We start from the raw sequence: 25,845 nt of genomic DNA on the forward strand, positions 1-25,845 counted from the left end.
TTTCTGTCGATCGCACAAAAAAATCAATCAAAAACAAAATTGTAGATTAGACCCTACCCGAGCGAATTCATTATAAGGATTTTTCTTATAAGCCAAAGGGTTTTTATTATTTATTCAAAATCACCCTGTGCACCAAGATTCTTTTAAGGCGAGCGGCTGTACTTTAAAAGCGCTATCCGCCAAACTTACCGCGAAAGTTTCCTTAATCAAGAAAACTCTGTGGGCTAAGCTGAAATATTAGTTTTCTCTGTCAAAAGCGTTTTTAAGTTAAGTCTTCTGTTCTCTGAACTGGTAACCTGCCTTTTCCCCCCGTCAAGAGGGCAGGGGGATCGACTTTTCCGAACTTTTATATAAAGCGACTTTTTTTCTAAATTTTTTTGATTCGACCTCGCTATGCATATGCCACAAATAAAAACTTTTATTACCGGAGAAATGCAAAAAGCTTGAGAGGGTGCTTTGCGAGAGAGCGAGAGAGAGAGAGGAAATACGTTTTAATATTAGATTCGTAGCAACTCGTATTTTCAAGTGCTGCCTGGCAAAATCGTTTTCAATTTCTTTGGCTTCCCCCCTCACGGTTTTTGATATTAAAATAAGTTTAGCGATAGTTTATGAAAAATTTAATAAAGCGCTCGGGCTTTGTGAAAAGACGCCTCCCACTTCGCGTTATTAGAATAATTGTTATTGTTGAGTTGAGGGTGTTCTTTTCCTTTCATCTGTCAACCGGAAAAATGTAATAAAGTCGTTAATGGATTTTGTCCGTAAGGAAAATACAAGTAACTTAAAAAAATGCAAGAAATAGAGATTTTTTAATGAAATGCGCATCGAGTCCATTTAAGTTATGCCTCAAAAACCATTTTTTTAAATGTCTTAAATATACCGATAGACACTAAAAATGTCCACTGCTGTTCTAAAGTGAGATGCAACATGTCTTGCTAATAAAAAAAAATACACGAACTTGGCACTGTGCCGTTGTTGGCAAACAATAAAGAAAAAAGATACGTGCGATGTTAAAAAAAAAAGAAACAGACGAACCGGGAGGGTTAAATCCCTTTCGCTCTATAAAACACGAATGTCATAAAGCCATACATATGACTACGTTACACGAAATTCGCTGACATACTATACGTACTTTGAAATCGATACATTATTACCAGATTTATATATCACTGTTATACTTCCTTTTACTTGCAGTCTTTTAATGTTTAAATAGTTTGGAAATTACTGAATAAAATATAGGATTTTAAAAATCTGAACGTGCTTAGTGATCGTTTGCCAATTTTTAAAAAATTATTAAAATTTCTTATATTTTTTTAAATATTTTTAACCCCAATAAATACAAAAAGGAATTGAACACATTTCGACACTAAAAAGTAAGCAGATGGATCTTCAGTTTATAAGTTACTAAAGAACTTATTTTTTTTACTCCCCTCCCCTCGCCACACATCTTTCCATACGTTTTTTCCATTGATCGAAGCAGTGCTGGAAGTCTTCTTTGGTGAGGGCCTTTAGGAGCTCTGCCGTTTTTTGCTTTACCGCTTCCATCGACTCAAATCGGGTCCCTTTCAAAGCAGATTTTATCTTCGGAAACAAAAATACTCGCACGAGGCTAAATCTGGCGAATACGGCGCGTGTTTGAGCACTGGAGTGCGCTTACCGGCCAAATACTGCTTCACAGATAGCGCGTTATTGGCAGGTGCGTTGTCCTGGTGCAAAATCCGCGAGTTGTTTTTCCACAATTCAAGCCGTTTCTTACGAACTCGTTCTCGCAGTATTGCCAAAACTGACAAATAGTAAATAGTAAGTCTGGTTGACAGTCTAACCCTCTGGAACCCATTCAGTCAGCACGATACCGTTAATGTCGAAAAAAACGATCAACATTGCTTTGAATTTTGATTTGGACATTCATGCTTTTTTTATTCTGGTCGATTCAGGCGTCTTCCAATGCATCGATTGCCGCTTGGTTTCAATATCCTATTGAAAAATCCACGTTTCGTCCCAAGTAATAAGGATCTTTTTCTAACCTTTCAAGGAAATCTGAGCAGACCTGTTGACGCAAGAGCTTTGGGTCAGAGTTTTTTGGCACCAACTTCGCACAGACTTTTGTCATGTGGTCATGTGTAATTCCCCGTGTAAAATTTTTCTAACCATTTCTTTATCGGCGTTTACAGCCTCGGCAATCATCTGGGTTCTCATTCGACGATCTGCACGCATAATTTGGTTGATTTTGGTCACTGTTTCAACTCAGGGCGACCTGAGCGCTGGTCATCTTCAGTGCTCTCTCGGCCCTCACTAAAGCGCTTACACCACTCAAAAACACATGCACGAGAGAGAGAATTTTCTCCATAGGCCTTTTGCAACAATTTATAGCACTCAGTCGGAGTTTTTTTCAATTTAACGAGAAATTTAAGATTGATGCGTTGCTCTTGTTTTTCGTCACACATGGTTTTCGGCACGAGAAAAAAACACGTTCGTTTCAAAACGCTACTGCACGAATACTATAATAGTGACGAAAACGTGTTTTGGTAAGTGCATAGACAAGATATCTAGATACCCAATGCACTACACGTTTTTAGGCACGCAGTCTCGTTATTTAATAGCCGGACCTCGTATTCTAGTTGTAATTATTTAGTTCTAATTACAATTATATTAATTCTGTATTAAATGTTTGTTTGGGCTGGTTTCAGAGAGGTTGGAATTTGGTCATTGCTAGAAAATATTATTTTAGTTATTGTACTACTATGTCAGTAAATTAATTGTATTATTGAATGATGAATTAAATAAAATATGTAGGTATACAAAAGTATAAAGTTACTTAAACGCCTACCTTGTACACATTTATATTGTTTGATGTAAAAATTGTCTTGAGAATTATTAAGAATATTATAATATAAAGACAGTTTTGTAAATTACTTAACTTGAAAAGGATTATTTAATTTTCCTTTTTTTGTACAAATATGTTATAGTTTTGATACTAATTTAACGAGTCTACAATATTTTTACAAATTTCAAGGTTTTTTTGATCGTTATTTTTATAAATAACATTTAAGAATTCCAAAGAATTTCTAGATATTTTAAAGAATTAAATGAGATTTTTTTAAATAAGATGTGATTCAGAATCTTTCTGACTTTTTGTCCCAGTTATCGGTATTTTTTCTGACAATTGTTAAAAAAAAATTATATAAATATTTTATTTTTTAAACAATTAATTTTATTTTAAATTTGTATATTTCTCAAATATTTTTTTATCTTATTAGACTTTCCTGTTTTCTTTTTAAATTTTATGCCCGTTTTTTTAGCCGGTTCACTATATTTGTGAATATTTAGATCTTTAATATTTGACATTTTTAATAACTTTTAATATAAAGAATTAAGAGTTTTTAAAGATTTTATAGGATTCTGAAGGTTGGATGTGATTTTTACACATGCCATATAATAAATAAACGTTTGCTATATTTTTTAATTAAAAAAAAATCTTTCATTTTCATACATTGTTTGGATTTTTTTATTAGACACTTTTTTAAGTTTTTTATTATAATTTTAAAAACGGATAAATTAAAATATAGGAATTTTGGAGCAGCCAACATTTTTCTAGGTTCTTACAATTTTGTAATTTATTTTCTTAAATTTAAAAATAATTTTTTTGGGATTAATTCAATGTTCTAAGGTAAGGTCTAAATTTCAAACATACCTAATATCTCAAAAACTACTGAATTCTGAAGCAAATCATATAAGGGCCCAAGAAACCGATATTTTTGACCCATATAACCCAATTAACATTAAAAATAAAGACTTTAATATAACTATTCAGATACCTGGGACCAAAATCGGGATACATACACCAAAATCTGGATTCTTCAGCTTCTTTCTATTTCTATCTAATCTATTTTCCATCGAGTGAAAGCAAGAGAAAACTGAGCATATAATTTATATTCCGAGAGAGGGTGTGAGTTGCTGGCTGCAGTGCGAAAAGTTTTTACTCTTTAATTGACACCGAAAACGCTTTGATATAAATCAGCACCCCCAGACGATATTTTACAGGTTTAGAGAACCGGGCGAGCCACGAATTTCTGGATGAGAGTATCAGGTGACAAAAAGCTGATCAATTTTTCACGTCATCCAATTCGTTCGGTTTACACACGTTTGCTTTTAAAGCGACGCCCGAATCTTATTTCGGATTTAATGGAATTTAGTTTATTTTATTTTTTGTTGCGGGAAAGAAAAACTGAATAATTTATATGATCGCTTTGCGGAGTTAATTATCCTCCTTAGGGAGAAAGAAAAAACTAAAAATAACCCTCTTAACTTGCGACAACCCCCCCCCCCCCAGGATTCAATCTGCTTAAGATGGCACTCTAATTACCTACCTCACTGCTATTTTACTTAAGGCATTCTCCCCCTGCCACGGGGGAATTTCGCTTGAATAATTTTTAATAATGCTAATTATGACCGCCGAGTAAGCTCGACGGTTTTTTCAGTCTACCCCAAGGTAGGAACTTTTTTCTGTCTTTTGTTTTTTAAATATGCATCCACGCAAATCACGGATAATAAGACAAATTTTAATTTAAGATGAGTGTTTCGTTGTTAGTCTGTGAAAATAAAATAAAATTCAAATTCAGTCCATTCAAGTACGTAATAAAAATGTAATTTTAGCTTGTATATAGCCCGATTAAAATCCGTGCGGACAGATAATAATTTTTTTTGGAATACGATTGAAGTTCATTTTTTGAAATAAAAACTGATATTTTTATGTTTTTGTTTTCTATCTAAACAAATTAAGATAAACAAAGATTTTTCTAATTTTCTCGAAAACGAATCGACCGATTTAAAAAAATCAAACATCAAAATAAAAGTCTTCGAAAGACCTTTTAAACAAGCTATTACTCGATACCCCTTGCCATTTAAAATTTTTAAGGGAGATGACCCTGGGGGGCAATGGGTGAAAGGGGGTGAAGTAATTTTAGGTGAGAAAGTTGTCCTCCCTGACAAACCTTTTGATGTATTTTGGCGTTTTTTTTAAACAGTGGTTTTTGATAAATCCGTGGTGGGAAGTTTTTAAATGAACACCCTGTATATAATTGGTGGATAAAACACATCTGTAAATAAAAAAAAATCTACAGTGGTAGTAAAGTAATAAAAAAAATAAATCTTATTCCATTAAACGCATTGTATAAACGTCTTTAAATAGTATATAATATACCACGTTTAACTTTTATAAAATAATAATTGTATATTATTAACATGTAATAAACCTTCTTGTTAAACGTGAATAAAATATCAATATATTATTAAATTCCTCAACGTATATCATGGCGACATTTTATTCCATGTTTATGGTTGAAGTACAACCAAAAATTTCCATCTGGTATAAACAAGAAATAAACGTTTATTTAACTATCGTAACTCGCTTGGGTTGTAGTGTAAGGGTTTTTGGACATAGGTACAACACTAGACCACCTACAGGAGATATTGCTATGTTTTTGGACACACTTGATTTTTTTTTATCCTAGTTATCCCTACACTCTAAGGTTATATTGGCTGGTGACTATAATATCAACTACACTGATGAAACCTTGCCACGTACTTCTCTTTTAAGTATTTTAAATTCTTACAACTTTAAAATGCACGTTCTTTCTCCCACACGAATAACTTCTTCATTTGCAACTACAATTGACTATTTCTGTACAAATTTTGATGACGTTTTATGCACAGTACTCCCATCTGGTATTTCCGACCATGAAGCTATTCTTGCTAAAATACCATATAATACTGTATTATCTTCATCTCATTATATGGGAAGAATTTTCAGCAGGAGAAATTTCAATGCTTTTCCTGCTGCTACAGCTTCGGTAAATTGGAATGCACTTGAAACGGCTTTTGACCCACTTACTTTATTTTTTCAAGTTCTGTGTGATAAGATCAATCAGTGCTTTCCTAAAATGAGGCTTAAAACTAAGAAACGAAAACCATGGGTTACAAGAGGCCTTAGAATTTCAGCTAAAAACCTCCGTTTTTTGAGTAAATTGTATATAAAATTGTATAAAATACCGTAGTCTGTACAGAAAGACAATTGGAGCAGCAAAATCTAATTATTATAGGGATCGCTTAAATATGTCATCAAATAGGCAAAGAGAGTGTTGGTCGATTATTAATTATTTTAGACATTGCCATAGAAAAGTATCTGAACCGGAGTTAAGACCTGACATTTTAAACGACTATTATTGTGATATACCTAATATCTTGCTCAAGGGCATTCGTAGTAACATTGATCCCTTACGCTATCTTCAACAAGTGTCGGTTGAGCACTCATTTTTCTTTCATCTTGTCGATCTTACCGAAGTAAAAAATGAAATCAAACGCCTAAAAAACCATAAATCATTTGAAGCTGATGGGATATCTTCGAGGTTGTTACTCTTTTTGCCTGATTCAGCCTTAAATGCTTTAGTTTCTGCCTTAAACAATTCTTTACATATTGGCATTTTTCCTTCATGTTTAAAAGAGGCAGTGGTTATCCCTCTTCATAAGGGTGGAGATTTGGATCAGCCTTGTAATTTTCGTTTCATTTCTATTTTGTCTACCCTCTCTAAGATAGTTGAAAAACTTGCAAAAAGCAGAATTTTGTCCTTTTTACATCATAATGGCATTTTGTCTGCAAATCAGTTTGGATTTCAAGCCGGTAAAGGGACTCATGATGCTGTTTTTAGCTTTTTGGAGAGCGTCTATGTGTCCTTGATTTCTGGAGAGTCATCGGCGGCAGTGTTTTGTGATCTATCCAAAGCATTTGACTGTGTGGATATTGGCCCTTTTTTCTTTAATGGTAATTTGAATACAATTGAATTTTTGAATTTTCTTGAGAATAAATTTTCGAACGCATTAGAAGATTTACCCTTAAGATATCACCTTAATTTGAAGTTTCAATTAGATGGTTGTCCTGTCCATAATGCTCGTTTAGTAAGAGACTGGTTAAATCAACATTTTAAAAACTGTTGGATAGGACGAAACAGTCCTTTAGTTGAGTGGCCCCCGAGATCCCCTGACTTAACGCCACTCGATTTTTTTTCTCTGGGGCTTACTTAAAGAAAAAGTGTACAAATTAAGACCTCAAAAGATCTACAAGTCACAATAATCCAGGTTTGTTCAGAAATTACTCCAGAGCAAGTCCGTTAAGTTATTTTAAATGTAGGCAAAAGGAATGTAAAATGCATAGAAAACAATGGTGGATTAGTAGAAATTTCAAAAATTTAGTAGCGGTTAATTTTTAATTTTTTTGTTTGTTGTTTTTATTTTATTTGTATTTATGTTTGTTAGTTTATTGTTTGTTTTTATTTGTATTTAGTTTGGAATTGTTATTTGCTTGTATTATCTTTGTTCAATTTGTTTTTTTCATGGCTAACTACACATTTTTAAATGTAAATAAATGCATAATTTTCCTTTTTATTTTTTGTTATAAAATTGTTATTACCTAATATTTTTTAGTGAAATTTGGTACAAGGCCGTTTTGGGAGATGCCGAATCTAGTGGTGTGCACAGTTTTTTGCTAAAAAAATGCCTAGCATGGTTTCTTAAAATTGGGCCCTTAAAAACTGACATTAATAGGCTTTGAAATTTGCATGGCAGAATTTTTTTTTGTTATAATGATGCAGTTTTTTTGGACCTAACATTTAAAAAAAACCCGAGCAAAATCGCACCAAAAATAAACTTTTTATCAGGGTGACCCGAAAACAAATGGGTCACACTGTATATATACAGCATAGTACAAATAAAACCTAATTCTAAAATTTCATAAGTACAAGTACAAATAAAATTATAATCGACAAATCAAAATTAGATAAAACGGAAAAGGTTGACAAAAATACAAAAAACTACATTGAAATACAATAAAACTAATTTAGAACTACACTAGAAAAAAGAAACAATAAAAAAAAGTTGCAATGAAAAATCCAAATTTTTTCCAAAGAAAACAATTTTTAAAGAAAACTGACTAAATTTAATTTAAAAAAGTGATTTGTTTCAATAGTTTTACTTGAATTAATCTTTAGAATAACCTAGTTTTGGTAATTTATTAAGTTTCGTTAAGTTAACCTTAACCTACAGATAGCAAAGGTAATCTGGTAATAATTAAATGCGAATGTTCTAATTTTTTTTTTGAATATAAAATATGTAAATTTAATTAAGGCTTTTCTTTAAGCAAGTTTTTAACCAACTAAAAAAACTAGCAGGACCCTAAACTCATTTAAATTAGATTTTCACTAAATATACATCAGTTTATCTAATATCAAAGTATATAGATTTCAACTTTTGTTTTCAACAATTTGTTAGACTGTGCTAATATTATAGGTTGAGCATATGGTGTAAGTGCGTACACAGTACCAGAAAAATAAAAGATCACACCTAAATAGCTGTCATAATTATCATGTATTTTCGGTAAATTAACCCAAGAAAACCGAACAGCATAAAAGTAAAATGACTGTCAAATTTATCAAGCATCTCTTATATCATTATCTATCAAAGTGACAATTAAGTCAGCGTGACGCGTGGTACATTTGCATCCCGCATTTTTTCCCCGCATTTTTGTTCGGTTTCCGTGACTATTTGTGACTATGAACTCTTATAAACCAGTGCATTTTGTGATTATTTTAGTGTCTTTGCTCCATACGATTACAGAAGGTACGTTTAAGGAATTTTTTTTATAGAATTTTATGCTGATTCAGTGCTGTATCTATAAACCTGACACGGTTTATTCCTTTCCGTACCGAAACCACATTCGGTAAAGCTTAAATCGCTGTAGAAACTGCGAGAGCTTAAAACACATGCATCGACAGCGTTCGTAGCTAATGAGCTGGATCCGATCAAAAGCGTATTGGTAGCTGTGGGATTTTGTTTAGTTTGCAGATTTCTCGCTCGGAGGGTTACAGCCCTACTTTAAAACCTGTAAAAGTTAATTTTTTCAATTTTACTGACTAAGAAGAGTAGCTCTTAAATGTTTACAAAAATTGCTTGTTCTGGAATATTCAATACTAGATCGCGTTATTTCTTAACTTCTCTGCTAGGGGGTGCAATTACTATAAGGTCCCTATGCTATAAATGTGAAATTAGGAGTGGAAATGTGAAACTTTAAACAGTAAAAACGCCAGAATTGACATTTACAAGTATCCGGATTTCGATTGGCATAAAAAAGTAAAAATTCCCATAGATCTCGAGCTGCCTTTTATCCGTTTAAAGTGGCCTCGTCCAAGAAAAGAGAGATTCTTATAAGAACCGAATCGCATTCTAGTGGCTTCTTTTGCCCTCCTTTTGTCTCGGCGAGATAATAGAATGTAAGAAACAAAAAGGGAAAAATGGGCGAATTTTTGTTTTTGGTTGGTTTGCGATAAAATTAGTTTAGAGGGTTGTTTTTCGCTTATGTTGTCGTACGTTTTGTTCGAAAGATATAAAAAATAAAACGTATCAATTATAAGACACAAACTTATTATTATACAGGGTGATCCAGTTTAAACGTCATTAATTTTAATACGTGATAGAGAATTAAAAAAAAATAGATTTTCATTATAACATTTTTCGCAGAAATGTTTAATAACAAAAATACAGGGTGTTAAAGTTAAGAATAGTTAATTGTTTATTTATCATAACATTTAAACTACCAGCTTAATTTTAATTAAATTTCGCATGCAGGTCATTGTAGTGAATTGTCAATTACTGATGAAGCAAATTTAAAAAAAAATTGCCAGTGGCCTAATATACGGAGGGACTTTTTTGTCTCATAATGTAACTGATGGAAAGTAATTTTACGTGAACTTTACTGTCAATTTTACTTACTTACTCTGAAGAACATAACGAGTATGTTTCCTCTTTTTTTAACTGTCTGGAAGAAAAATACCTATAATTTTTTTATCTCAGGAACTTCAAAAAACTAATCATTTTGAAATGCCTGTATCCAAAGAACATAACGAATTTATATTTTTTAGTTACCAGGAACATAATAAGTATATTTTCTCGTGCTTCAACTGGCTGAAAAGAACACATAATTTTATGATTCCAGATAGTACAGTAAGCAATTATTTTTAATTATCTCATATCAAAAAAAGATATTAAAAATAAATAGTTTAAAAAATAATTTATGTTCAAGTGCCTAAATCCAAAAAATAAATTAATAACAATTAAAGTGATTTCTTTCCAGACATTCAAGGTATTTTTTTATGTCTTTTAGGTAAATAATTTATTCCAGATTTTTTTTTTTCGTTTAGGAATTCTATATATAACTTTTTAATTTACTCCAGGCACTTGACGTCAGTATTTACGTATGCGTCACAGACGTAAATATATTTTGCTATATATAAAGTGATTTTTTTTTAAATCGTATGTGTATGTTAAAGAATGCAATTGGTTAAAATAAGGGATTATTTTGGACAACCAATAATATACAGGGTGTCTCACGACGAATAGACGCAATCGATATCTCGGAAACTAATTTTTCAAACATTTTGAAAATTTGGCAACATGGCACAGTCGATGGGGGCTACAGAACTAAAATATTTTGACAGTTGTGACGTTTCCGGTTATACCGGAAGTATGTGTCAACTTCGTTATTTTAAATGGAACACCCTATATATTTTTACATTTTTGGCTTCCACGTGAAATTCTAGGTATATTTTGTGTATAATGTCCTATACCTAAGTGTAACCGTTTTTGCCATATTTTTAATTTCATGTGAAAAAATATGTTTATAAGCCCTAACATAATTACCGATTACTCCCTTTTAGTAGCCTTTATTTATTGGTTAGTTTTGGTTTTATTTTAAAGGAAGGACCACTTTAAAAGACTATTTTAATATTTGGCTAAAAAAAGATACAGGGGGGTCAAAAACTAGCATTAAAAATTGAAATGAAAAAATCATTAAAAGTCAATTTTTTTAAATGGAAACCCCCTATTTTTATTATTTTTTCATAAAGATAATTAAAAATAAGGTTAACTTTGTATAAGGTTATCTAGTCCAAAAATTGATAGTTTCCGAAATATTGGCAGTTTAAATTTGGCCTAATATTAAAACCCGTATAGTAAACACGGCTCGAGAATTGTTGATTAGTTGGGCATGACGGTTGTCATAGTAACCGCTAGAAGCGGCAGTAAGATGGATTATAACAGAAATGTACACTTTTTAAATAAATTAGACATTAAATTACACTTTTACGAAGAACACTTAAATAGCAAGTCACTTATAAATTTAATGCATATAATCCATTGTCTTACTGCGGCTTCTAGCGGTTACTATAACAACCGTCATGATCAACTAATCAACAATTCTTGAGCCGTGTTTACTATACGGGTTTTAATATTAGGCCAAATTTAAACTGCCAATATTTCGGAAACTATCAATTTTTGGACTAGATAACCTTATACAAAGTTAACCTTATTTTTAATTATCTTTATGAAAAAATAATAAAAATAGGGGGTTTCCATTTAAAAAAATTGAATTTTAATGATTTTTTCATTTCAATTTTTAATGCTAGTTTTTGACCCCCCTGTATCTTTTTTTAGCCAAATATTAAAATAGTCTTTTAAAGTGGTCCTTCCTTTAAAATAAAACCAAAACTAACCAATAAATAAAGGCTATTAAAAGGGAGTAATCGGTAATTATGTTAGGGCTTATAAACATATTTTTTCACATGAAATTAAAAATATGGCAAAAACGGTTACACTTAGGTATAGGACATTATACACAAAATATACCTAGAATTTCACGTGGAAGGCAAAAATGTAAAAATATACAGGGTGTTTCATTCAAAATAACGAAGTTGACACATACTTCCGGTATAACCGGAAACGTCACAACTGTCAAAATATTTTAGTTGTGTAGCCCCCATCGACTGTGCCATGTTGCCAAATTTTCAAAATGTTTGAAAAATTAGTTTCCGAGATATAGATCGCGTCTATTCGTCGTGAGACACCCTGTATATATATGGACAATAATATAAAATGCTGTAGTACAGACTATACAGACTCTTAAAAAAAATATTTTTCCTGTATTAATATTTCAGTATGATTGAAAAATCCCTATTAAATTAAATTTTTAAATAGGTGAGCCACATTTTTATCCTTAGTTTCCTGGCTTTCGCATTAAGAAAGTGAAACTAAGATGCATACTATTTAATTAATGTTAATGATAAGTTAATCATGATTAACCCATAAATAAGGCCTTCTAGTACCTTTAAAACCCTGTAAAGCAAAAACCAAATAAATCATACGTACCTAACTTACAAAACAAAAAAAAAAACAGAACAAACCATAATAGGGCGTTCCAACATAAATTCTTATTATGACGTTGTTCACCATCCGAGCGCCTTATTTTACAGCCATTTTGGAAATGGATAATTTAGTAGTGCGCCGGCGTCCGCTATTTGTTTTACAAAACAAATATATTACCCATATACATATATATAGCCAGCACTGGATGTATGTATACCTAATTAACGAATAGCGTTACGACAAAAATAAAGCCCCGAGCTTCTCTAACGTAATTAGAGGCTGGTAGTAGCTAGCGTCCGACAACGACGATTCGATAAATGGGGGGTGAAAATTATCCATATCGTTCCCTACTGGTGTTGTTTGATTTATTGATGTGGATGTGGCAGCCATTAATTGGGGTCGATAATTAGACGATTTAATTTAATTTGAAAGGTTTTAATTGGTTTTGAACCTGCTTGATTTTAGGTTATATACTGATCTTGATTAATGTTTTTTTTTTGCTTAGGAAAGTTTATAAAAATCTCTCTCTTTTTTTAAATTTTAAGTCATTTATTAATTATTTTTAATTCTGGGTCTATAAAAAAGTAATTTTAGTTAATAGGTGGTTTTTTTAATTTCAAATTATTCACAATTATTTTTTTCAGGCAAATAAACTATTTATTTATTTATTTTAAAGTTTTGTTGTGTTCTAAACAGCCCATGCTTGAAAAAAAATTAAGACAATTATTAATCCATGGACGAACTTCTTTCTTTGAATTCCAGATATTTGGCTGGTTTCATACTTAAATAAGTCACTTAAGGTATTTTCAATCAATGTACTTAATTAAAGATTCTTTTTAAAATTAAATTAAATGTTTATTTTTCTCGAAAACTAGATTTTTTTTAGTTGTTTTCAATTTGAATAAAAATTTCGGAAATACCTGAACTGTTAAACCCTTGATTTTTGGTTATTGATTTATGATAACTTTATCATTATATTAATACATCCGTTCTCATTAGTATTTTGTATTCAATTCATTAAAAAATGTTGTTTACATGATCTGGATTATGATGTGGACTAAAATAATTCTTATTTTCCAGAATTTCAGGTATTTAATTTTTATTTTATTCTAGAAATTTTAAATAATAATCCATGTTTTATTCCAGGGAATTTAAGCACATTTTCATTTTTCTACAGTATGCAGGTATTTTAAATATTTTTTAAATAATTTTTGCGTTTTTAGATTAATTTTTTTGTTTTTTTGTCTCTAAGTGTAACCATCCAGATATTTGAAATAATTTTTAATTCTTACAGAGACCTTTGACATAACTTTTAAAAATTTAATTTTGCATTAAAAAAAATTATGTATATTTTTTATGTCATTTTAAATTTTTAATTTTTTGTGCTGTGCGTATTTTTACGAAAATGTAATAAAAGACATCAGTTTGAAAATTGAGACCTAAAAATTATAATTTTAATTAGAATTATAGTAACAATTGTTATTATATCTAAGCCAAAAATGTGATATAAGCAAAAAATGAAAAAGAAAAGATTTAAATTTCAATTTATATAAATAGGACTTGCGTTATAAAAATGTTTTTTTTTTCAAATTATTTAAAATGAAAAAAAAAATTAAATAAATTGAATTTAAAATTAAATTAAAACAACGTGTAAAATATATTAGAAGTAATTAAAATTCTATTTAAAAAATATATTTTATTATAACCAATAAAGATTTAAAAAATAAACTTGTGTTACGAGGTTAAAAAAAATTAACATAAAAATGAAAACATTATTATTTTGTATAATTATTTTTAAATAAAATTTATTTATTGAAAGAAGTTTTGTACTCATTAATAATCTGCTTACGCTTTAATTATAAAGTAACCACCCTATAAAATATTTTTATAAAAATGACAATCATGCCTTATTAAATTATGCGTCAGTTAAAATAATTTTCTTATTCTAAGACTGCATATTACCAAAAAATGATTACGTGTGTTTTTTAATGTTTTCCACATATTTCTTAGGTTTTTAGTAAAAAAAAATAATTTATATTACCTTCATATGTCTTTTCGTTGGTATGTTATAAGCCAAAGACTTTTGTTAACTAATACATAATTTTATTTATTGACTATTTCAATTTACACTAAAGATATTGTTGAAAAAATTAAAGTTATTGTTCCTATAAGAAGAATTTATGCTAGAAAAATTTTTTTTTTTTTGAATACTTAAAATCAAAATGAAAATAAGAATTAAAATAACATAAATTAAATAAGTAAATAAATTAGGAGAAACTAAAGTTATATTAAAAAAATAAATGTTTTTCACAAGCATTTACAAGCAATAACGACAATTTAAAAAATCCTTTAATATAAACGTATTTATTACAGAGTTAAAAAAAATTAAAACAATTTTTACTTATATTAATTATCACGTAGGAATTAAAGTTACTTACAAAAAATACATAGAAAATGAATACATCTAATGAAGAAAGTGTAAGATATAATCTTAGTAATAATGCAATTATAAGGCATAAAAATATTTTCCAGTAATAGTTTTCTTTAAGCCAATTTACTAAGATTATGAAAGCACAAACTGAAAATATTAATAAAATTAAAGTAAAATGTAATAACTATTAGTGTGTGGTCATGGAAGTACATTAATTGTTCTATTAAAGGAGATTCTCTTGAATAGTTAAAATTTTTTATCAACTTTCTAAGCTGAAATCGATTAACCTTACCTAACTTATTTTAACTAATTGTGTTTTATGATTTTTTTACCTATGTACCTATTAGTTTTCTTTAATAAAAATATGCTTCATTGTTTAGGTATAGATTTCATATATATTGAATATGATCATTTTGGACTATTTATACCTCGCTATGTAATTTTTTTAGGCCAATCAGTCGAATTACATTTTTCTATAAAAATGGCACTCATACCTTATTTAATTATGCATCAATTGAAATATATTTTTTATTTAATTATATATTACCAAATTTTGACTAACTGTGTTCTTGTAGTTTTTTACACATTCCATCGCTCTTTAATATCAAATTTGTTTTCACTTTAAATGTATAAAATAATATGATATGTGGCAAAAATTTCCCACAACTAATAAAATCTATTACATATTTTAATTTAAAAACAATTTTTACTTTGTAAAATTTTAACATAAAATTTAATTACTGAAAAGAATTTTGAAATAACACACCTTATTCTATCTAAGCCCCTATTGCACACCAAATTACCCTATTATATTAAATTAGATTTTATATAAAAATGACATTCATGCCTTGTTAAATTATGCATTAATTAAAGTACGTTTTTCATTCCTAAACTGCATATTACCAAATTTTGACTAGTGAATTTTTTTCTAGTTTTTTACACAATCTTTAGCTTTTTAATAAAAAATAATTTGTTTCACCTTCATATGTCTTCATTTGTTTTTTTCATTTGAATTTTGTAAACCGAAACAAACTTCGGGATTTTTAGGAATCAGTAAAAGCGATTTTCATGCAACTGCAAGCCTGTGATTACATTTTTGTTCTTAGTTTTTTATGATAGAGATTACATGGTATTTTATGTGATATTTTTGTCAATAAAAATTGACCACATTTGGTTCTATAATACAATATCTTTTCTGAATTGTAATATCTGGTAGAGTACCTTATATTATGCAAATACCATATTTTGTAATTAAGGGTAACAAGGTACATTCCTATTATCAGCAAAACCATAAATACCTATTTTCTTCAAAACCCAAACAATTTTATTTAGATAAATAATAAATAATAACTCTTGTAATAATATATAATAAGTAATAATAAGTCTTGTAACCTGAGGCGCACACCACACTCAAAATTAGTGTAATCACATTTAATATTTACAATTTTTACCTTTTGGATTCTAATATTTTCATCATCAGTTTAATTTAATTAAAAAAAAAATTATTGTTTAGACAATTGTCTATAATAAAATAATTTTAAGCATTTTTATGGTAAAATGAGATGTTCTCAAGATATTTTTAAATAGTTATTTTCAAGTGACCTACTTAATCATGACAATTAACGAAATCAATCCTTTTAGCTTTAGTTGTTAAATACAGGTTATTGTTTACAGTTATAGAAAACAATATATATTCTCCTAACTAAATAATATAAAGGAAAACAAAATTGAAAATGTTAATATATTTTAAGTACAGTAAGAACCCAAATAATAATATAATTATAATATGGACAACAAGCATTTGCACAAAACTTTAAAAAAATTAATAAGTTACTGAAAACTATGATCATAAACTTATTATATTAATAATTCACCATACTTTTAATATAAAAGAACACAAATTCCCCATAAAAATGAGGGTAAAGCAACAATATCGACTTGAATGTGAACGTTGCACGCTACAGCACAATTATCAAGTTAATAAAGAATTCTTTTATTGTTTTTTTGTCTTTTTCTATCCTTTGAACCCCTAGAAATATTAAGGTGATTTATACCTAAAGTTCGCTTATACCTAATTAGCTGAAAAAAGATAGCAATTACTTCAAAATCTTTTTTTTTTTTGCAATAAATTTACATACCTATATTTTCCTTATGTTCTATATAGCCCTAAAAATATCATTAAAGTGAAATATACTTATTAAAACCATTCCCAATTAACTAAAAAAGGATAGCAATTATTGTTTAATTTTTTTTTCGCAATGGTTTTAATGCATAATATATTTCAGTGTTGGTAACAAAGGTTTACGAGGTTCAGTTCGCATGCATGTAAAATAAAAGAGAAGACAATAGGGGTGGGAAAGAAGCCGCCGAACCGTAAATAAGACGGTTCATATGTCTCGGGTGTACATAAAAGGGGAACAATGTTCTTTCTTGTACAATGCCTCCTTATAAAATAAAATATTATTGCGTTTGCTTAACGCTAGTTTTATTTAGTTTAATTAAATTTTCGATGGGTACATTTAAGATTTTATTTTATTTTATTAAAAATTAATTAAGCTAGGACAAGTTATGATAAAATAAAATACAAATAAAAATCTTTTACATATAATACATTGAAATTCCTTTTAACATTTTAATTTTCCTGTAAATTTAAAGTAATAAAAGAGAAGTAGAAATTCCAATTCTGTTTGATATTGCTGGGATATTATTCCTTAGACAAATTGCCTTGTTCTAAAAAACACAAAACACAACGTTCTTATAAATTTATCAAAGAACCCTAATATAAATCTATAATAATTTTATTTCACTAGCTTTTGTATACATTTTTATTTATTTGTGCTAATTTTTTAATAAATATTTATAAATAAATTTATTTTTTATAAATAGAAATATCATAGTATTTTAATAGTATAATCCTCAATTCACTTTTGATATATTTTTTTTTAATTGTTTAAACTCTGTAAGAAAAATATCGCTTCTAGATGATCCAAGCAGTATTGAAAAAATTATATATTAAAGCAAAAAAATTGTTAATATTTATATGCTTACTATTAAAATATTTAGTTTTTCATTTATTTTACTTATATAAACATTATTTATAAGAATATTTCAGAGTATATGTCAATAATTCTTAGTTATTTTCTATATATTTTAATAAAGTATACAAAATTTAGCATTAATTTATATTCTCGTTTTTAATTATTTTTATTCTAAGCATTTTACTTAAGTTTTTATTCATTTCTTATATTTTCTAGGTTATTGAAATAGATTATTCCTCCCAAAAAAAATTTTTGTATTTTACTCCAGGAAATTTAATATTTTCTTCAATCCCAGGTATTCAAAATAATTTTTTAATTAATTTCGGGCAATTGATGTCAGTTTTTCTTAAATCTTTCAATTATATTAAATATCCATAATATTTTCTTAGGACTTTTGGAAAAATACCTTATGTCTTTAACTCATTTAAAGTACTTTTACTCCATGCGTCTTACGTTCGTTTATTTCTTTAATTTTTTTTCTTTTAGGCATTTTACCTAATTTATTCCAGGCTTTAACAGTCAATTTAATTAGGTTCTAATATTATTCCACGTATTTTAAGTCAGTTTTTTAATGTTCCAGGTGTTTGAAATAGATCGCATTTCTTAAAACTTTCTCCAAAAAAATATCTAAATTATTCCAGACACTCAAATTTTCTATATTATGCCAAGTCCTGATAGTGATTTTATAATTTTACAGAGATTTAAATACCTTCTTCATTTTGTTTCATGTATTTAACGTCAGTTCTCCAGGTAAATTAAATATCGAGTCATATTTGCCAGGCTTTTGGAAAAATGCTTTATATTTTCAAGTTATTGCAATTAATTTGAGTCCAGGCATTTGATGTCAGTTAATCTCTTCCAGGTATATAAAATACTGTTTAAGATTTTCCAGTTGTTTTCATCATTTTGAAGTAAATTATAATTTTACTTCGAGCATTTTACGTTATTTTGTATGTTTTTTAGGCATTTTAGGTAATTTTATTTCAGGCATTTCAAGAATTTTCCAGCAATTCAGAAAAAGGCTTTTTTTAAGTAATTTTTCCACACAAATTTCACAATAAAAATTACTTATGTCATCATCACAATTTTGAGATAATTTTGAATTGTATTTGAGGCATTTTAAGTAATTTTTTACGTGTTTAAGGTAGTTCCAATAACTCTTCATATTTTTGAGGCATTCCGAAAAATGCTTAATGCCTTTTAGTCATTTAAAGTATTTTTTGCCTTTTGTTTAATATTTTTCTTTCAGGCATTTTAAATAATTTCATGTGTTATTTTTGATGCCTTTCCAGTAATTTTTGTTGTCTTCCAGGGATTAAAAATACATTTTCGAGGCATTTAGAGTATTTTTTCTTTTTTTATAAAACATTTATGTAAAAAAAAGGAAAAGTGGTATTTTTGAGCATTTTATGAACCTTTTTTACTCCGACCCATTTAAGAAAAATATATTGAAAAATCTAATTTTTGGATTTTACAGGTCTAGAGTTAGGAGTAGAGGGTTGAAAAATTGTAGCATAATATTTAGTTTTTTATCTACTTATTAAACAAAAAAATATAACTTCGTCAATAATTCCTATTACAAGTAACTAAATATAGGAAAATGCATTACACAATCAAGTTATAACCATGACATTGTAATACTATTTTTTTTTAAATATCCAAAAATGAAATATTACCGTAAGCGACTGCTTTTTTGAGCCAATGTAAGGATATAAAAAAAAAAACCTTAAAAGTTTAAACATAGTAAACGTAATATGAGAAACAGAAGAAAACTTCATTTGTATTTATTTATATTCATAATAATTAAAAGGGAAAGCCTGATCATCTAATAAATTGTTTAACTACATTTGAAAATATTCACTAGACCCGAAATTTTTATCTTTTTAGAATTCCATTAGATGACTCGGTAAATTACAAAGGATCATTGACTTTTATTACCTCTAATATGTGAAATAACACTTCTTATGTAGCAAAATCTCTTTTACTAAGAGGCTTTCATAAACATATTTAGACCATGGCTTAGAAGTCTAATATAAGTATATATAATTAAATAATTTTGTTTTCCATAATACATAATTAGATTGGTTCGCTGGGACTCGTTCAACACCAAAAATTTTAAGGTTTTTATTAAGTGAATTAACACCTTACTTTAGACCAATATTTTCGAAATTTTTTTATTAACAGAAAACATGTAATTCCGCAAAATATTTTAATGCTTTGCAGGTATAAAATGTAATATATTATGTTTATTATATTTTGTTATTATTTACTTACTTACTTAATTTTATTATAATTTTTTTATTATTTAGTAATACGCATATAAAGTTTCTATTAAATAAAACAAATATATATTTTATTAAATCAGAACATATAAAATAAATATAAAGTACAATCCATTAGTCACTAAATTAACTTTACTAGTACCGATCAACTGATATGGAGGGATAGCATGAAATCTTTAGTCTTCCTATGGAAACTGAATAAAGATGAAGTTCTGGTAATGCTAAAAAGCAGCGAATTAAATAGCTGAAACATCTTTCAAAAAATTCTATATAGTATCTTTGTATACAGTACAAACCACCATGATGAGTCACAATCGAACCTGCAGCATGGATGTCAGAAAGAGTGTTAAGTTTCCAGTATAGGTACTCTGGAAAATCAGCTTGTCTGACTTTAAAGACTAAACACAAAATATGTAACTGGTATCTTTCTATTTATAGTAAGCCAGCTGGATTCTTTTAGTGCGGCGATATATGATCAAACTTCTCCATGCATTAACAATAATCTAAGCTTTGAATCTCATGAAGAATCATTGACTATAGTCAATACAAGAATCCAAATTCTTGCAGCTGTCTCTTGGGCTTAATAGAATGACATTTAAAGAAAAACGGTAATCGTTAGCTATGAAACCGTTATGGATCACTTGTACATCAGTATTTAAGTACCTGTATGCAAAAGAGATATTGAAACGTAATAGACTCGTGGGTCATCCGTAAATTGATGACTGTGGAAAATGTTGCAGAAATAAAGAAAAATCTGCTTTATATATACAAGACAAAAGGGGACCTAGCATACTGCTCTGGGGAATTCCTTGATTAATTATTTTAACATTAGAACTTAAGTATTTTTATACCACAGCTAGAGTATGTTAATAATAAATAAAAAAAATTACAAAAAATTGCTGAATTAATATGTAGTAGTTTCAGACTTATTAGGTTGATCTTCATCGCTTGTGAGACTAAGCTATTTAATTATGAGTCAGAAATAGAAAATCTTTTAAATGTTTGCGTAAATAAAGCTTTGTTTGCTGAAGTTTTGCATTTGATCCCTCCTTACAATATTATAATTATTAACTTGTATACCAGATATTGTATATCAACATGCATCTCCTGCTAAAGCCTCGTTTCCGATAGACCCTATATACCAAAATAATATTTTAACATCATTTTAGAAAAAAGATGCAAATTTTTACGTAAGGAGCGAACATTAAAGTGAATCAAGGAATCGTTTGCATTCGTTCCTTGTAAATGACAATAAATACGCTAGTTAGGATCTTATCCAAATTTTGACCAGCTATTTTGTTTGTTCCCCTAAAATTTTCTTAATATACCCTTGAACATATTATTTACTCGCTCTTACATATGACCGATTCCTATAACCGGGCAAAGGGTAAGAAAAAAAAGAGGGCCGGTGCAACTTCCGCCGACGGTGCAGCCGGTGTGTAGCGACAGGTGCCTTCGTCGCGCCGCCCCGTGACGTTGTTCTTCGGATCTCCCTACGCGCCGACCACGTCAGTCGCGAAACGGACGTCGAATCGAAGCGATACGGGGTGAGAGTCTTTTGGAGATACGCGCTCTGCCCCTACGAAAACCCGCGTAAATTTGAAAAAAAAATTATAATTTGCTTTTATTGATGATGTTTTAAATTGACGGATTTTTCTTGGATCGAGGTGTTTTCGAGTGACTAATGGTTAATATGGGTGTGATTTGGTGGTGGTTGTTGTTGATTGCACTAGGATTTGGGGGTTGTGTCGAGGGCTACATTAAGAAATTTGGTAAATATCTTTTGTGGTTAAAATCTTTTTTTAGGGAACAATGAAAGTTAAAAAAAATTCAGAATTCGTACATAGTTTCGTGGCTCAATACTTGGAGTCAGTTAAGTATTACTTACTATTCAATACTTACTATCAAGTATAACATAAACTTGAATATTTTACAGAATGCAATACACCAAGATAAAAAATAACCTTAGCGATCCTGATATCATTAAAATTGGAATACCGCAGGGCACTGTACTAGGACCCCTACTTTTCAATGTTTATATAAATGCAGTGAATGATATAAAAACTCCTGGCAAAGTAATATCCTATGCACATGATACAGGAATTATATTTATTGGAGACACATGGCAAGAGGCAAAAGTTAAGTTTCAAGAAGGTCTATCATTAATCAAAAATTTTTTCGACAGCTTTAAATTGTCACTAAATCCAAAAAAATCTAAATATATAGCATTTTCCATAAACAGTTTAAATAGACCAAACTTTCAAAATATTATTGTAAACAATATTAATGAACCAATTGCACAGGTAAACTCTATAAAATATTTGGGAGTCCATATAGACAAACATCTAAAATGGGATATACACATTGATTATTTAACAAAAAAGATAAAGGCACTCTTACATAAATTTTATTTACTAAGGGAAATTTTGTGCAGAAAACTGATTGTGTTGATCTATAAAGCTCTCGTGGAACCCCTATTAAGGTATGGGATATTGATTTGGGGTGGGGCATATGAAAACAGTCTAAAAAATCTTAAAACAATACAAAACTCAATAGTAAAGATAATGTTAAAGAGACCTAGGTTATTTTCAACAAAGCAATTATATAATTCTGAAATACAAGATTTTAAAACTCTTTTTATAACAACCTGTTGCTCTTATGTTCATAAATTCTATGGTAAACAAAGTATAATAAACCATAGACACCAAACCCGAGCTAATAAACACCAGCAAATTGTACTACCTTATATGATTCGAGATTTTGGTCAACATTCGGCAGTATTTTTAGCTCCAAAATTTTATAACCTTCTCCCAGAAAATGTCAAACAACAGAAATACTACAAAAAGTTTAATGAGCATGCCCTAAGTTATATATTAGGAAACAAAAGAAAATTTTGATGATTGATCATATGTGCTTGTATCAATATTCTGCTTTTCACCAAACTTTTTATTTTCTTACTCGATAGCAATCACAACATAAATACATAAGGGAAAAAGAAAAAAATCTCAGTATGGACATTTATTCAATTATTTATTTTGTTTCAAATATTATAGGTTTTAGGTACCAAAGACTAGAAAATTCTGTAAAATACTACATAATACCTTTGTAGTTAAAATGTATATGTGTATATAGTATATGAATCTTTTTTTTTTTTCTCTTTTTCTCATTTTTATTGTTTGGTTTTTGATTTTTGTTATGTAGTTTTGGGTAAACTTATTTAAAATGTTAAATATTGTGAACTAATTTATATAACGGCTAGCCTGCTAAGGGTAACAACATTGATATATTAGAATTTTTAAATTGTTTCTACCATAGCACATACAGATACTCTGGTATCTAGGTGCTTTATATTTTTAGAATTGTAATATTTTATATTGAAGTTGAATATATTGAATTGAATTGAATTGAATTGAATTGAAGTCAGTGATGAAAAACCGCTTTTATTATTTTTTTTAAGGCGTAGTTACAAAATTCGTCCTGAGGAAAATCCTTGAATTTCAAAATACGTAAATAAAAAAAAAAAAAACCACTCTAAAGGAATCTCGTTTTGTACGATATTTTTTCAGGATCTTTCTTCCACAGTCCTTAATTCAAGGACACTCGTGGTTACAGTTTCCAGATTTTCTATTTTTTTAAGCCTGTATTTTCTTTAGTTATGACAAACAAATTTCTGCTTCGAGAACCTGAGAAATTTGCGGAAAAGTCAAATTTGATCAAAATCCGAGTTGAGTCCTTTTCGAAATTCACGATTCATTTTAATTTCACACAGAATTAGAAAAAAAGAACAAAAATATTTAAAATTTTAAATATTTGGATCCTAATGAGTCAAAAGCCAAACTTTTTAAATTTTATGCTTTGACAATTCGTTTTCTGGATAGCAGGGGGTCAGAAGACAAAATCCCTGGAAAAAATTTTCTTTTTTTAAAATTTTATGCTCGTGTATTTTTCGAGATTGATATTAAACATAAACCAATTATTTCAAAAATTTACATCAACAAAAAAAAATTATTTTTCCAAGCATCAAATATGCTAAGATCATGTTCTTTCATGAAAAAAAAAAACCAGAATTACCACAAAATTTTGTTGGTGTTTTAATATTTGATGTTCTTACTAGAATTAGGAAAAATTACGAAATCCCGCTTTTTTTAATTCTTTCAAAATGTGATACCAAAACTTATCCTAAGAAAAATCCTAAAATTTTAAATAAAAAAAAGAAAAAAGAACTCAAAAGGAATTCTAGAAAACTCGATTTTTTTAAAAAGATTTTTCTATGATTTCCTGCAGTTTTTAGCTTCAAAAACTCGTGAATCCAATTTACAGATTTTATATTTTATAACCCTAATTTAATTTCATTAGGCAAAATTATCTGCATCAAGTACACTGTAAAAAAATATTTGTGTAATTTTATCTTAATTATATAAGTAATCATTACATGAAACTATCTACATGTCACTACATTAAAATTTAAGTTGTTCGTTATGTAAAAAATCACTTTTTAGGCTATGCATTTTTATTTGAAATTACAAAAAAATAAAATAGGTATACAAAAAGAACTGAAGTCAAGATACTCAAATAAAAGTAATTTTCATTAAAACAACCTGAAAAATTGATTTTTTTCCAAATTAGATCAAAAATTACTATTTAATTTCTGCTGTCAAATATTAAATACTCATGATTTTTTTAAATTTCTTGGAATATTCATACTTTTTCTTCCATACCTTTTAAATTTTATTGTAGGCTTTTAGTCATTTATTATTATTATTTTCAAAACATGTTTCATATTTTTTTATGTTTTCCTTTCAAGTTTAAGGTTTTATCAATTTTTGCACTTTCCAGGCAATAAAAGTATTTTTTCATTTTATTGCGTTATGACTTCTAGGCGACAAATTTTTCTCCAGATTTACGTAGATAAATTTTATTTTAATTTCAGGCTTTTTTATTAGTTTTTTTTTGACTTTCGGGCCATTTATTTCAGAAATTAATTTCAAATAGTTGTAACATTTTTTATTTTTTACCGAGATTAATAATTTTCCATTTAATTCCAGGCATTTAATGTAATAATTTTTAATGTCTTCCCATGATGGAAATAACTTTGAAGTCTAATATCAGGCCATTAACTTTATTTTTACTCCAGCCTATTAGACTCATTTATATTTTTGTTTTACGTACTAAATTTAGTTTTTCTGCTTATGTTTTCCAGGCGTTCAATTATCACCTATTAATTGAATTTTTTTCCAGAATTTTTACGTAATTTTTTTAATTATATTTCAGGCAATATAACTTTTCATATTTTCCCGGGATGTAATTTTTTTTTACTTTGATCCAGACTTTTACACTTTTTTTTTACAGTCATTTTACATATTTACCAAATATTTAAAATAATAATTTTGTCTTTTCCAAACTTTTACAATAACCCTTTGCTTTAATTTTTGATGCCCTTAAAACCTCTAAAGTAATTTTAAATTTCATCACAGAGTTCCATGGTAGATCCAGTTTAAAAAGAATTAATGTTGTTGGTTAATCAACCGGATCAAAGCGAAACTTTACCTTTGAAGTATATGGTTAAAAAAAAGTTATAACTATCGGGAAAATGTCCCCGATCCAACTTTCCAATCTTTTCAGATATATCCTTTGATAAAGAGGCGATCGCGTTTGAGAGTCGGGATTACGAGCGAAACTATTTTCTGCATATTTCTTTAAAAACTTTTTTAAAGATTTATCAACGTAGTCGAACTTTGTTGGTTTAACTTTCGAACGAGATCCGCCCTTTCCGCAATATCCGGATTTCGAATATAAATTGGACTATTGCTTAAAAGGCCAGCGGTATTTTATTTCGGAAAGTTTCTTCCCGTTG

At 28.6% G+C, this 25,845-nt stretch overlaps 1 protein-coding gene across 4 annotated transcripts in view; it reads left to right on the forward strand.

The window, feature by feature from the left end:
• The window catches only part of LOC126750284 (titin), a 1,176,889-nt gene that overhangs the window by 415,949 nt on the left and 735,095 nt on the right, over positions 1-25,845 (forward strand). Inside the window, exon 1 of one of the 4 annotated variants that reach the window (XM_050459852.1) lies at positions 8,497-8,664. The exons of the other annotated variants lie outside the window; for them this stretch is intronic. Coding sequence (XP_050315809.1) covers positions 8,598-8,664 — 67 coding nt within the window. The 5' untranslated portion in view covers positions 8,497-8,597. Of the gene's footprint in view, positions 1-8,496; positions 8,665-25,845 lie in introns of those variants that run through there. 4 annotated transcript variants of the gene reach the window in all.

This window comes from Anthonomus grandis, chromosome 2, assembly GCF_022605725.1.
Source record: "Anthonomus grandis grandis chromosome 2, icAntGran1.3, whole genome shotgun sequence".
Taxonomy (NCBI): domain Eukaryota; kingdom Metazoa; phylum Arthropoda; class Insecta; order Coleoptera; family Curculionidae; genus Anthonomus; species Anthonomus grandis.